Source organism: Myotis davidii, unplaced genomic scaffold (assembly GCF_000327345.1).
Source record: "Myotis davidii unplaced genomic scaffold, ASM32734v1 scaffold238, whole genome shotgun sequence".
NCBI classification, from domain to species: domain Eukaryota; kingdom Metazoa; phylum Chordata; class Mammalia; order Chiroptera; family Vespertilionidae; genus Myotis; species Myotis davidii.
Window position 1 is genome coordinate 4,858,705 of NW_006293779.1, and position 15,756 is coordinate 4,874,460.

The 15,756-nt window shown below is 40.1% G+C and overlaps 1 protein-coding gene across 1 annotated transcript in view; it reads right to left on the reverse strand.

Moving 5' to 3' along the window:
* Nucleotides 1-15,756, reverse strand: part of SLC4A1AP (solute carrier family 4 (anion exchanger), member 1, adaptor protein) — a 24,203-nt gene that overhangs the window by 7,321 nt on the left and 1,126 nt on the right. The window contains 10 exon segments of the mRNA XM_015566427.1: nt 489-729; nt 2,864-2,975; nt 6,411-6,597; nt 6,923-6,992; nt 7,821-7,981; nt 11,421-11,560; nt 11,906-11,966; nt 13,218-13,340; nt 15,106-15,301; nt 15,525-15,750. Of these exon segments, the coding sequence (XP_015421913.1) occupies nt 489-729; nt 2,864-2,975; nt 6,411-6,597; nt 6,923-6,992; nt 7,821-7,981; nt 11,421-11,560; nt 11,906-11,966; nt 13,218-13,340; nt 15,106-15,301; nt 15,525-15,750 (1,517 nt within the window).

Here is a 15,756-nt window from a genome sequence, read left to right on the forward strand (position 1 = left end):
GGGGCTAGGGGACTGTCTAGGGCGGGGGGGAAAAATGGACACATATGTAATACCCTTTGTAATACTTTAAGCAATAAAAAAAAAAAGAAGAAGAAATGACTGGCAGTTAAAGCAAGCATGTTTACAGAATCAGTTGTATCACATATCACAAAGGATTGCAGAGTCAAAACGTGCACAGGCAAGAACTGGCTCTGCTTTTTCAAAGCTACCCACAATTAACTCAAATGCATTATATAAAGAAATACCTTACCAGAACCGGTTTGGCTCAGTGGATAGAGCGTCGGCCTGCGGACTCAAGGGTCCGGGGTTCCATTCCGGTCAAGGGCATGTACCTTGGTTGCGGGAACATCCCCAGTGGGGAGCATGTAGGAAGCAGCTGATCAATGTTTCTCTCTCTTTGATGTTTCTGGCTCTCTATCCCTCTCCCTTCCTCTCTGTAAAAAATCAATAAAATATATTTTTTAAAAAAAGAAGAAGAAATACCTTACCATGCTGTTTTGTTTCTTTAGAACACGTGAGATCAATGGGAGGACTCATCTCCTGCACTGCCTCTTCTGGCCCTCTCTTCTGCTGTAGCCTACTGCTTCCAGCCTCCACTTCGTTCTCTTCCGGATCCTCCTTTTCTTTCTCTTCTTCCTCTTCCTCTTCCTCCTCCTCCTCTTCCACTTCAGGCTCATCCTTCATTTTCATTAGAGCTGGAGGGAGTTCAGGACGCTTGGGGGGTAACTTCTGTAAGGGAAACAGAACCCTGAACAAGTTGTTCTACACAGTGAGAAAGAAACTAATCTCTCCAGAGAGTTAAGCTAAATGTGTAGCATGTCTAACCTCAATATGCTGATAAATCCTGCAGAAGTTTGCTGGAAGTGAGACTTTCACCTGAAATTTTATCCATCTATGAACCCTTAACGAGTATTTTTGTTAGTTTCTAGGTCCAAGAATATTAAGTATGAAACACTGGAAACAGCATGTAAAGAACTAAAGCATTTATTCCAGGTGAGTATCAGCTACAGGAATTCTGTCCTGTTACCCACTTATGATGTTAAAGGATCTTAATTCATTACAAAACCTTCTAGGGAGTAAATCAGACACACATTTCTGAGAAATAAATCAGTGATTCCAAAACAATCTTTTCATCTTAGATATAACACAATTTCAAGGAAATAAGACATGTAAGTAAAATAGGTCCCGGAAAGGCATTTCTTGAAGAATAAGGCCAACTATTCTTATATATATTTTGTTTTGTTTTGTTTTTTTGAGAGCGGGGGGGCGGGGGTGGGGACACTGATGTGAGAGAGAAACATCAATCAATTGCCTCCTGTATGTGTCCCGACCAGGGATCAAAACCACAAACTAGGTTTGTGTCCTGACCAGGAATTGAACCCCTACAACCTTTTGGTGTATGGGACAACACTCCAACCAACTGAGCCACCAGGTCAGGCCAAGAACTTTCAATAAAATTATTAGGAAAAGTAGATCACAGCTTAAGGAATAGAGAGAAGGTACCAAAGTATATGTTGGGTATATTATGTTTTAAACAAAGGATTTATTTCAGTAATCATCTAAGAAGAGCTTTTTAGTCAAGGTTTTTCTTCTAACTAAAGCCTAAGTATCCTCCTCCCCACCCCACCCCACCCCACCCCTGATACACACAAGACAGAAAAGCTTCCATCTAAGATTGGGAAACCACATACTCACTCAGAACATACGGATAGGACTTCAGACCTCTGCCACCAGAGGGCAGTTTTCCCTAACTGCTGGCTGAATTAGGTACCCCCAAGATTCATATGTTGAAGTCCCAATCCCCAATACCTCAGAATGTACCTATATTTGGAGATGAGATCTTTAAAGAGGTGACTAAGTAAAAATAAGGATGGAGCCCTAATCCAATATAAGAAGGGAGGTGCACATGCACAGAGGGATGACCATGTAAAGAGGCAGCAAGAAGACAGCCTTCTATAAGCCAAGGAAAGAGGTCTCAGAGGAAACCAACCAACCCTGCTGGCACCTTGATCTTAGACTCCTAGCCCCCGGAATTGTGATAAAATAAATTGTGTTGTTTAAGCCACCCAGGCTGCGGTATTTTGTTATGGCAGCCCTAACACACTAAAACACAAGGTATAGCTCTTTGGGTTGATGAAAACCTTTAAAAGCTAAAACTACAAATACGATGGATGTACCTAAAACAAAAATATACATGAGTGAACTATTAGAGAATAGTAGAAAGATCACAAACTCAACAGACAGAAGACCTGAATCTGACTGCCAGTCCAATTACTTACTAATGATGTAATCTTATATGTAACCTCTCTGACCCGGTTTCCTCCCGGTGAGAGGTAATAATTCCCACACATCACAAGGTTTTGGAAGGATTAAATAAAGGAAAAACCACATGACAGAGCCAGGTGCATAGACTATGCTACTAACAAGTGTTAGCTGAGCCTGGAGAGAAGCATTTAATGCAGGAGACCCTTTCTTAAATGTAATAGTCATCACATATTAGCCCATTGGTATTCTAATTTATAAATCAGTTACATGCAAACTGATTGGCATAAAAGAATTCATTCTTTTTGTTTTTCTCTTTTTAAATTCCTTTTTTATTCTTTTTTTCTTTTTGTGGTTTTTTTTCTTTCTTTCTTTTGTTTTTTTTTTTCATTAATTCTTGATAACCCTAAACTGAAGAGAAAAAATCCAAGAGCCAAGACCTGGGAAAGATGTGATCATACCAAGTTCACAGCCCTTTTCCACATTACTATGAAAAAAAAATGACTCATCCAATGAAATGAGTCATTTGAGCTTTGAAAAGAGAAAAATTAGCTCAGATAACTCAAAAGCTAGAAGTTTAACACCTTGACCCACAACTTACCCCTACTGTCCCAGTTTTTAATTTGAATTTGCTTCCTCCTTTCATGGCACCAAAGAGAGGCAATGTAAGCTTTTTAGCTTTGTTTTCAGCATCCATAGTGTGACTTTCAGTCCTAGAAAGAAAGAATAATTATACACATCTATTCCAGTGAGGCCAAGAATTTATCTAAAAACACAATGGCACTGACAAAGAAACATTTAGCAAATCAAAAATTTCCGCATATGAAAGAGGACTTCAGGCCAGCAGAGTCTGAATGGACAAGGACACGACAGATAGTCAAATACAGAGCTATTAAGGACAAGAAGAGGCTCCGGCTCCTACCTTAGTCTAGTAATTTACACCATGCTACATGGTTTCATATTCATAAAGTGATGCTTACAGTACAAAGGTCACTGGCAATGTGTAAGATAATCCCACCCCCACTAAGTGGCAGGAGATGGATCCATGGTGTAAAGCCCTATTTTCACCAACATCTGAACAGGACTCAAAGTACCTTACTTACCTGGAGTCCACACTTAGAACCACACAACTCTGAGCACAGTTGATTAAAAAAAAAAAAAAAGTGTGTGTGTGTGTGTGCGTGTGTGTGTGGTGGGAGGCAGGATATCCTATGTAGTGAGTAATGACAAAAACATAGTAAGAGACCCTACAATGATGAGTTTGTCAATGTTCTCATTGGCTTGACGACGTCATAAAAGCTAAGCCCACTAGGGTAAAGTTGAGGAAGGGCAAAATGAAGATATTGTAGAAAGTAGAAGAAAAAAATAGTCTCTCCCCACCCCGCGCCCCCGGCCCATACCACCCCCACCAAAGAATAGCAGCCTGGCCAGCATGGCTCAGTGGTTAAGCGTGGACCTATGAACCAGGTCATAGTTTGATTCCTGGTTGGGGCACATGCCAGGGCAGTGGGCTCAATCCCCAATGTGGGGCATGCAGGAAGCAGCCAATCAATGATTCTCTCTCATCATTGATGTTTCTCTCTCTCTCTCCCTCCCTCTCCTTTCCTCTCTAAAATCAGCAAGAATATATATTTTTTTAAAAAGAGGTGCCTCTCAATATGTAAATATTCATCTATGCAATGCACCCAGCATCAAGTGCACGTTTTGTACTCAGTGGTGAGTACGAAAAGAGAGAGATACAGGAATAAACGCTGGCAATCTAAAGCAGCACTGTTCAATACAGAATTTTCTGCATTGATGGGAATGTTCTATTTCTGTGCCGTCCAATACAGTAGCCACTAGTCACATGTGCCTCTTGAGCACATGAAATTGCCTAAGGTGACTGAGAAACTGAAATTTGAATCTTACGTAATTTAAATATCATATGTGATTACTGGGTGCTGACCGGACAACACTGACCTAAAGGGGAAACCCTTTCTGTAGTTAACTACCTTTGTAAGCGGATGAACCCATCAGGCAGCACGACTTTTGGAGATGCCTACCTGGTTTCTGTTTACTACGAGTTGCTTATTTCTAAAACAACCTACTCAACATTTTCAATATTTGTTGAGACCACATAGAATAAATCTTTTAAAAATATTGTCAAGTTGTAAGACTGGGATGGAGACTTGACTTGGGGTGGTGTACAGATTATGCGTTGTAAAAGTGTGCACCTGAAAACAGTGTCACCCCAATCAGTTCTGTAAAAGGAAAGGAAGAAAAAAAAGATTGGATCTCGCTCTCTCTCTCTCTCTCTCTCACACACACACACACACACACACACACACATACACACACACACAAACACACACACACACTAGCCAACTTTGGGAAAAATTAATCTCAAAATCTTATTTACAAATTACTCAAAAATCTTCTGGATGTCTGCAAATGGATTTGGGTTAATCTCTTCTAATAATCTCCCCAAAATCAGTTCACAATAGAATCAACTTCAAGGGATTATGCTTTCTCGCCTTTTAAAGGAAGAAATTACCCATTTTTAAAAAGTATTATTATTAAACTGTTGTCAACTGGTTCTTAGAAATAAGAGACACAGGCATTAGCCCTGACCGGTTTGGCTCAGTGAATAGAGCGTCAGCCTGTGGACTGAGGGGTCCTAGGTTCGATTCTGGTCAAGGGCATGTACCTTGGTGTGGGCACATCCCCAATAGGGGGTGTGCAGGAGGCAGCTGATTGATATTTCTCTCTCATCGATGTTTCTAATTCTCTATCCCTCTCCCTTCCTCTCTGTAAAAAATCAATAAAATATATTTTTTTAAAAAGAGAGATACGGGCATTAAAACGACTATCTGTGTGAGCACACTATGCAATAAACAAATCATGTGTAATAGAATTGTAAACTTGAAACTTATGTAATGTTATTAACTAATATCACCCCAATAAATTTAATTTAGAAAAAAAGAATTTAAATAATCTGTATTCACCTGTGGTTTTAAAATCATAGATGGTATTACATTATAGTATTTGTATTTCTCTTAGGAGTGAGGTTGAGCATCTTTTTATGTAATTAAGAGCTATTTGTATTTCTTTTTCAGTGGCTGTCAGTTGACAACCTTTGCCCATTTTTCCCTTGGGTGGATGGTTGTCTCTTTATCATTCATTAGTCTTTACACATTAGGGAAATGGGCCTTTTGCACATGTTGCTCTTTAAAAAGTTTACTCTGCACTAAAAGATGAAGTATGAAGTATAAAATTCAGAGCCTTCCAATGAAACAGGTATTAATAGTTTCCTCTAAAAATCTGTAGGTGTCTATAGATCGCAAATTAAATGAGTTTTTAGTTACTCTATGAAATGACTGCCTTCTGTGCTTTGAAATGTTTCTTATATTCTATGTCTATTCAAAAATAATTATCTAAAAAGATAAAAATATAATTCAAAATGTTATCTATGCAAACATACTTATTTAAAACTAGAGGCCTGGTGCATGAAATTCGTGCACTGGGGAGGGGGAGGAGGATCCCTCAGCCCAGCCTGCGGACTCTCGCAGTCCAGGACCCCTCGGTGGATGTCCGCCTGCTGGCTTAGGCCTGAACCCTGGCAGGCAGACATCCCTTTCGCAGTCTAGGGCTCTCGCAGTCTGGGACCCCTCACTCCTTACTGCTCACCTTCAGCGGAGGCAGGAGAAGCTCCTGCCAAAGCCACTGCGCTCCCCAGCTGTGAGCCCGGGTTCTGGCTGAGTGGTGCTCCCCCTGTGGGATCACACTGACCACCAGGGGACAGCACCTGCATTGAGTGTCTGCCCCCTGGTGGTCAGTGTGCATCATAGCGACCGATCGTTCCGCTGTTTGGTCTATTTGTATATTATGCTTTTATTATATAAGATAGGATCTCTACATAAGAATGTTGTGTTTAGCCCCGTAATGGTTGCTTAGGCTTTTATTATATAGATTCCAAGTATGTATCACTGTGAGCACTTTGTAAATTATATGAATGTCTAATGACTATGTTGTACACCTGAAACTAATACAATATTGCATATCAACTGTAATTGAAAAATAATTTTAGAAATTTTAAACACAAATAAATGAATAATGATTACAAAGAAAAAATTTTTTTAAATAAAACTCCAAGTATAACTAAGACTTACTTTTTTAGTTCTGGAATCTCTGCTGGCTTTACAATTTTTATCAACCCTTTAAGTCTCTGTTGTTCTTTCCTCAGTTCAAAAGTTCTCAGGTGAAGTTTCTTCCGGGACACACCATCTAATGCACTCCCTGATTTCATTTCCGACATAAATGCATCTAAAGAGTCCTGAGATGCTGACTCAGATAGAGCTGTCAGGAAAGGGATAATGCATGTTAGAAAGATTGTCACAAATTTTTAAAATGCAGCCAAAGTCACTAACATAGAGTTGGACAAATAACATTATTGATATTAGGAATAAGGAAACAGGTTATAACTGGGAGGCTATGGAATATCACAGCCTCATTCCCTTCATCTACTAAATAGAGAATTTACATTAAATAATGTATAATGTCCTTCCTAGCTCCTTAGAAAGGCTCCATATTCTGTACCTCTCATTAACCAATGTAGCCCAGAGCCTAGTATAGTGCACTACATATGGTCAATACTCAGTAAGTATTTGAGTCATTGCCTTACCTTTGCTTGAGGCTTTCAGTCTCTCAGAAATGTCAGAGAGTTCCCTTTCAGCATCATTCAACTTTGCAACCTGTGACGCCCAAAGTAACAGGGTTAGCAAATGTTTTTCTTCTTTCAAAATGTGGTAGCTTCCTCCTCTTATTTTCACTATTGTTATAAGTTTTGAGAAGATTAATTCGAAGTCTGGTTAAATCTGTTCCTTACAGAGTTAACATTTTTCATTTGTTTATTTAATTCTAATTGAATTAGTTCCTGAATTAAAGAACTCAGAATTAAACAGAATAAATGTATAGAACATAGACTTTATTTTAATCAAAAGAAAAAGCTCAAGCTATTTGTTTTCAATAATAAATCAGAAGGATAGATGCTGGTCATGTTTTAAACTCTGAATACCACTTAATATAGTGAAAACACCTGCTACCTTATGATAATTTCATGAAGGATACACTGCTTAAAACTATTAAACATCGACAACAACAAATAAAAGACTATTATCAAACAATACTCCTCAAAATTCTTTCATGATTTTTGACTGCCAGAAAGCTAAAGTCAGTTTCACCTCAGAATGTCCCAATTTGGAAGTTTTTCCTTTTTTTTGTTTTTTGTTTTGTGTGTGTGTGGGGGGGGGGATAGAGGTGGAGTGTAACATCATATCCAAAGAATGTTCATTAACAGACCAATATTCACCTAGAGGTGGATAGAGACTCTAGCAGCAAGCCAAACTTTTTCCCAACTTGCATAAGACTAGTTGTTTGTTGCCATCAAATTTTCAGATCACAAATGTTATACTTCAATACCAGATTTCAATGCTACTGCTTTTGTAATTATAAAAAAAATAAATACATTATTTTATTTAAAATATTAAACTACCACAGCTACTTCTATAAGTAAAACTTGCCAAGGATTCAAAGGTCTCTGGCTTCTCATCTATCTTCCCAGCCTTCTTCATTCGGTTCAGCCGTTTCTTCTCAACCAGGCCAGTCCGATCAAGAAATGTGTCATCATCACTGTCATAAAAGTCTTCATCTTCCCAGTTCTTTGCTTTCCTTTTCCGAGATACTTAAGGTAAATAAAATATATGGTAATAAAATAAGTTTTGAAAAAGAAAGAAGGCAAGTAGGTAAGCAGCTTAAAATATCACCACCTGCCCTAACTGGTTTGGTTCAGTGGATAGAGTGTCAGCCTGTGGACTGAAGGGTCCCAGGTTCGATTCGGGTCAAGGGGACATGCCCAGGTTGCAGGCTCGATCCCCAGTGGGGGCCGTGCAAGAGGCAGCCAATCAATGATTCTCTCTCATCATTGATGTTTCTGTTTCTCTCTCTCTCTCTCTCTCTCTCTCTCTCTCTCTCTCACCCTCCCTTTCTCCATGAAATCAATAAAAATATATATATTTTTAAAGTACTTAATAAAAAAAATCACCATCAATTATTCAACAAGGATTCAACAAGAAGGCAAACTATATATGAAAACAAAGGACTACACCTGGGAGACACTATGCTAAGTGAAATAAAACCAGACACAAGACACATACTACGTGATTCCACTTATAGCAGGTACCTATAATAGTCAAATTCATAGAAACAGGAAGTAGAACAGTGGTTACCAGAGGTCAAGAGGGAAGTTAGTGTTTAATGGATACAAAGATTCAATATGGGATGATGACAAAGTTCTAGAGATGAACAGTAGTGATGGATGTACAACAATGTGAATATATTTAATGCCACTGAACTTTTCACTTAAAAATGCTTAAAATGGTCAATTTTATGTTATGTATATCTTACCACAATAAAAAATTAAAACAAAGGGCTAATTTATTTAATAAGCAAAAGGCTCTTAAAAATCAGTGAGTAAAAAAGGGAAGTGATAAATGAGGAAAAGGCCAATAATCCAAAAGAATATTTGAAAAAGAATAAAAGCAGTTCATGTTAAAAAGAAATATAAATGATCAACAAACACTTAAAAAGATGTTAAACTTTTAAAAATTAATTTAATACAAATTAAATCAATGAAATACCCCTTCTCACCTATTAGAGTAGAAAAAAACATTAAAAAGTAAATAACAATCTAATGAACAAAATAAACTGATGAACAAAATAGATACAGAGACATAGAAGCATGGAACAGACTGACTAATTTCAGAGGGAAGATGGGGGTGGGGTTGGCGAGGGGGAGATTAACCAAGGGATTTATATGCATACTAGAGGCCTGATGCATAAAATTCATGCAAGAGTAGGCCTTCCTTCCCCTGGCTGCCAGCACCAGCTTCCCTCTGGCACCTGGGACCTGGGCTTCCCTCCGGCTGCCAGCAGGCACCTGAGACCTGGGCTTCCCTTGCAGCCCCAGCTTCGTCCAGAAGGTTGTCTGGAAGGACGTCCGATCTAACTAGAATATTATGCTTCTATTATTATAGACTAGAGGCCCAGTGCACGAATTTGTGCATGGGTGGGGTCCGCTGGCCCACCCCAATGGGGGCCCATTGGGCCGGGCCAGTGGGGGAGAGGGGCCACGGGTGGTTGGCCACCCGGCCCCACCCCAGATTGGGGTGTTGGGGGTTGATTGGGAGATGGGCAGGCGAGGGGGCGTAGGGGGCCAATTGGGGCCCATATCAGGCTGCTGGGCTGCCGCAGTGCGCGTCATAACCACCAGTGGTTCAGGTCGTTCTGGTCGTTCCAGCGTTCTGGTCTCTGGGCTTTTATAGAGAGAGATATGCATAGCCAGGGACACAGACAATAGTGTGGTGAGGCCTGGGAGAGGAGGGTAGAGGGTGGAAGGGGATCAATGGGGAAAAAAACAAAGGGGAAATCTGTAATACTTTCAACAATAAAGATACATTTTTAAGAAAAGAACCCCTCCCCCCCAAAATTTTAAGGTGTTGTAAAATTGTTTTATGGGGTGCAAAATGTTCATCATTACAGTAAATTAAAGGATTAAAGAAAAAGTATAATTCTATTACACAGAAAAAGTTTGAAGAAAGTTTTGTCTGTAATACAGCAGGCCTGTATATAAAGTTATTTTGTTTTCATGTTGATGAAAAAAAGGTTAATAACAAAACAAACAACAAAAAAGGTTAATAAGCAATTTGGCAAGAGTATGAGGAGATGGACTCTCAAACAGTATGCTGGGAATGTATACTGATATAAACTTTTTCATGTTCAATCTTACATCTGTCAACATTAAAAACATATTGATCCAGCCCTAGCCGGTTTGGCTCAGTAGATAGAGCGTTGGCCTTCGGACTGAAAGGTCCCGGGTTTGATTCCAGTCAAGGGCACATGGCTCATGTTGCAGGCTTAATCCCCAGTAGGGGGCATGCAGAGGGAGGCAGCCACTCAATGATTCTCTCTTATCTTTGATGTTTCTCTCTCTCCCTTCCTCTCTCACATCAATAAACTCTCCCTCTCTGAAATCAATAAATATATTGATCCAACAATTCCACTTCTAGGAATTTATACTATGAAATCAAGCATCATTATTTCTAACTGAAAATGGAAAGCCCATCAACAGGGGACTATGGTAACTATTAGTTTTTTGTCTACTCTATACCATCTTACTCCCCTTGTTATGTTAAAATTTAGAAGTACCCCCTTTCCTGTAGAAAACTCTTTGACCAAACTACTCACTAAGAGTAAAGCTAGAATAATTATATTTTCAGAATGAAGGGTTTAATAGTTTACTTGCCACATATCTTTTCTTTTTTCAGGAATCCACTAGGAGATGTCCACCAAAACAAGAGAGCAAACCAAGAAAAATGAAAAGATGTGAAATCCATTGAAGACTATCATCATCCATGCCCTCGACTGCTGTACCTTTTTAACCTGCCGAAACCACGGAAGGATGTGTCCCACTAAAACGAAGGAGTAAGCCAAAAAATCTGAGCATATGAGAATCAAGAAACAGAAATTCCAACCCCAGAGAGAGAGGAAGGGAGAGATAGAGACAGAGAGAAACATCGGTCAGTTGCCTCTCCTATGCATCCCAACTGGGGATCAAACCCGCAAGCTTTTTGGTGCCCAGGATGATGCTCCAACCAACTGAGCCACTTGGCCAGGTGCCAGTTTTTAAAATGAGATAAGCAATGTAATGATGTGGATAATTTCCACGATACATTCTTATGTTAAAAAAAATAAAACACAAAAGAATATAAATAATTTAACTGCATTTGTGTTCAAGTGTTTGTTTTTTGTTAAAGGATCCAGTTCAAAACACACATCTGTATGCAGAGAACATGTCTGAAAGAACATAAACAATGGCTACCTTAAGGTTTGAGAGAGAGAATTTTTTCTTCTCACTTCATTGAAATCTGTAATTTACATTTTCCCCCTAAAAAAAGGTTTATCTTTTATGTTAAAATTCCCTTCCCTCTTTCGTTTTCTTTCTTTCCTTTTTTTTTAACCATTTGCACACCATAAGCATCTATAGAGGCAAGCAGCAGACTTTTTAAAATTAAATTCAAAATATCGTGGCTGTTAACTGGTTAAGAAAAAAGTGTTCCTCTCACCTGCCTCCTGCCGCAGCAATCCCAAAGTATCAAGGATTCGACAAGCTTCCAGCGAGCACTGGATCATTGCTTCTTTTTTCTTTCCTAAGTGAATGGCCTCAGCCACCAGCTGTTTTCCAGTTGAATCATCCACGGGTAATCTGCATTGGTTTAGAGGAAATTATAGCACAGCACTAAGCTCCAATCCTCACACAAAATAATTAATATTTTATGGTAATAGTCATGTTTTTTAAGATGGCTTTTCAAACTCTCGGTTCATTTTGTTCTATCTTGCCAAGGTTAGATTTCGAATCTTTTCTTTCCAGCTCTTACCCATTCCACCCCACCCCTCAATAATATAAGTGTTACTAAACTATCAAGACCCCAAATCAGGAGTAGCCTAAAATTAAAACTAAAGTTACTCTTTGAATTGTTATCTATAACCATAAATTACACCTGAAATTGTCCACTTTCCAGAAATAGACATTAATGAGAAGAGAACATACCTCACCCTGCAGAGCCAGGTGCTATGTCCCTGCTCATCAAATTCATATTCTAATTCTTCTCCTTTGGGAGAAAGGAAGACAAGACAATTTTAACAGGATCTGAAAATTACTAGTTGATACAAAGGGAAAAGAGAACAAAAGTTAAATAAGAATATCAAGTTCCCCTACCACACTGAAAACTAAATTTCAAAAGCATTTCAGTCCTCATTCCTAGGGACTATTGTCTGATAATAAAGTTAGGATGAGCTTAAAGCACAAAAGAAGCAAACTCAAATCAAAACAATCAACTCTTACCCTGACTGGTTTGCTCAATGGATAGAGCATCGGCCTGCGGACTAAAGAGTCCCAGGTTCAATTCCAGTCAAGGGCATGTACCTTGGTTGTGGGCACATCCCCAATAGGAGGTGTGCAGGAGGCAGCTGATCAATGTTTCTAACTCTCTATCCCTCTCCCTTCCTCTCTGTAAAAAAATCAATAAAATATATTTTTTAAAAAAAACAATCAACTCTCCATACATAGCTTTGTCCACTACATAATAGCTTTCACTTTTTTGTATAAGTTGGAGACTTAAGTTGTTAAATTGTCACCATTGCCTGGTTTCTAGAAGTATAAATTAGAAGTATAAATAGTAAGCACAGAATGTAACCAATTCATATCCTATCTAAAAAAAGAGTAATATGTAAATTAACTACCACTCCGCAACAAAGATGGTGGTGCCCATAGTGGCCAGGGCGGGACGCTGACTGCATCGCCCCAGCCATGCGGAGGGAGGGGAGGGGAGGGTCCTTGGGCCGGAGGCCAGGGCGAGGGACGTTAGTGTCACTGCAGGCCAGGCTAAGGGACCCGCCCCCCCGCCCCCCCTCCAGTGCACAAATTTTGCACTCACACACACACATATACATCTATGCATACATACACTTAGATATTCTTCAACAAATCTCTAATGCAACAATCCTCTGTGGAATTATTTTTTAAATCCTATAAAATCAAAATCCATGCCAAGAATTACAAAAGATCAGGTGAATTACAAAGAAAAAAATTACAAGCTGGCTCAATCTCCTGCCATCAAAATGTAGGATCTTTTGAGAAGAATGAGGCAAGTCAGAAAAAAAGAACTTCCATTTTTTCAAGCTGAGAAAGACTAATAAGAACTCTACTATTTTCAAAATAAATGTGACACAACTGACCACAAGGGCAAGTACTGAACAAAGAAGACAGCAGATAAAATATGGCATTCTAAATACCTAAAGATCTAGAAAACGACACTGCTATGGACACATTCTACCAGGAGGGTCAGAATCTGTTTACATACCTTCTCGGTCAAAAAAACCTTGGAGAGCCTTTTTTGGATCCTTTATATAAAAGGCCTCCCTTTACTGCTGAAACTCTAAAACAATGGGATTCTCTTCAGCCTCATCTTCTACAGCATCTTCTCCTACAGAACATGGGAGAGAAAGAAAAGACAATCAGATATAAAAAGAGACCATCTGAATGACACCCACTTTCCTTTCTTCATAAAGATACAGTTATCGGTGATGAAAAGAGGAGGTGGGGGCAAACAACCAAAAAAACCACCGGTGTTGACATCTTCAGATTTTCTAAATTGTGTGACAAGTTACAACTTGTTTTTGTGGCCCTTCCCCTCCCCCACCCCATCAGTATGTTTTAAAAGCAAAATTACCTACCACATTTTCTATGAAAAAAAAAAAATCTAAGCTCCAGGTCTCATACTTTGCCTCCAATATAATTTCCTAATACTTCTCATATCTGTCAAATAGTGTGGTCTATTCATTATTCCCTTAAAATCATCAAACCCTGCCCTGAACACCACTCTCAATGCTCAGCTTCCTAAGGGATACTTTTTCTTTCCTTCAAGTCATTACTCAAAACTCTTCTGCTTATAAACTTTCCCAAAGATCTAAGTCAGTGCTGCCCAACAGAAACATAATAAAAGCCATGTGTAAATCTAACATTTGTAGTAGCCATATTACAAAAGGGACATAACCCAGCTGGCATGGCTCAGTGGCTGAGCATAGACATAGGAAACAGGAGGTCTCAGGTTCGACTCCCGGTCAGGGCACATCCGTGCAGGAGGCAGCCAATTGATGATTCTGTCTCATCATTGATGTTTCTATCTCTCTCCCTCTCCCTTCCTCTCTGAAATCAATAAAAGTATATTTTTAAAAAAGAGAGAAACAGCCGAAACCGGTTTGGCTCAGTGGATAGAGCGTCGGTCTGCGGACTGAAAGGTCCCAGGTTCGATTCCGGTCAAGGGTATGTACCTGGGTTGCGGGCACATCCCCAGTAGGATGTGTGCAGGAGGCAGCTGATCGATGTTTCTCTCTCATCGATGTTTCTAACTCTCTATCTCTCTCCCTTCCTCTCTGTAAAAAATCAATAAAATATATTTTAAAAAAAAGAGAAACAGGTGAAATTACTATCATGTTATCAATGTAAAAATATTCTCAATGAGATAGTTTACATTCTTTTTTCATACTAAGTCTTTGATATCCAGTGCGTTTTTTGCATTTACAGCACATGATGATTTGGACTAGCCACACTGAGTGTCCAGTAACCACATGTGGCTAGTGGCTACCATGGACAGTGCAGGGCTAAGTCCCCAGTGATTGCTCTCTTCTCTGAACCCTTACTCCAGCATGGTTTCTAGATTTTATTTGGCATTTGCCACAGTAGTTTCATATTTATCCTGTCCTCCCAACAGCATATTAAGGCCTTTTCTATCTTTTCATATTCCTAGCTCCTCTGGCAAAGGGTCCAGCTCTCTCTGATAAGATATTTCACACTTCTGGATATTTACACAACGCACAAAATATTCAAGGTCCTATCCTATATTGAATAATTATCCATTTATGTGTTTAAATGTAGTTCCTGCCCTTTCAGTGATAATCAAAGTCAATAATGAAAAAATATTTTTAAATGGTAAAAACACCAAACTAATTGTATGCTAAGGAAGAATTTCCAACAAGGGAGTGAACTGGTAAAACAAATGAAAAGAAACCCATAGTGTCCATAATTCAATTGTTTTACTGCAGAAAAGTAAACGCATCTCGCTGGGTTTTGGTAGCCTCGTGTGAAAATTGTATTTGTCCCATCTATCATGAAAACTTGCTTGATAAAAAAGGTCTGAGTGTAGTAATGACTTTTAAGTATTAACCTCCGTAGCGAGTTTGATGGCTTACCCATTCCCCAGGTGCAGCCCATTTCGTCATCTTGACCAGCAGTATTTCTCTTGCTTTCAATGGCATCCATCTCCTCGTCTTCATCTGAGTCTTCCCCTAGCATCTTCTTCTCCAACATCATTTGCTGCTTCTTGCGCAATTCCTTCAACTGCGTGACTGTCAACTCGGACTCGGCCTCTCGGTCCTCCTCTGGTCCCTGGTGAACCAAGCGAAGGGATGCGTTTTATTTAGAGTCCAGGGTCGCTGACGCCCCCTCCAGGGAGACGGCCGTGCGCTCTGCGGTCTGGAGACGAGGGGCCAGCTCCCTCCACCTTTGCAAACGCCGAGTGGGGGAATCGCCTTCCTGGGCGAAGACTACAGGAGCTCGGGGACCCAGCCCGCTGCGCTCCGGGGCTTTCCATCCTGGGTTTCCTTCTTACCTGCAGGAGGAAGAGCCGGGTGCTGCAGCCGAAGCGAAGGACGTGCCCGACGTGGACCCGGCAGTAGGTGCGGGGCGGGATGCGGGCTTTGTTAAGGAAGGTGCCGTGGGTGCTCCCCAGGTCGTAGAGGTAGAAGCCGGGCCCGTGGCCGTCCGAGGGCGCGTCGGGGCCGCCCCCGTGCTGCAGCACGGCGTGGAAGCGAGACACCGACGGGTGCTCCAGGCACAGGTTG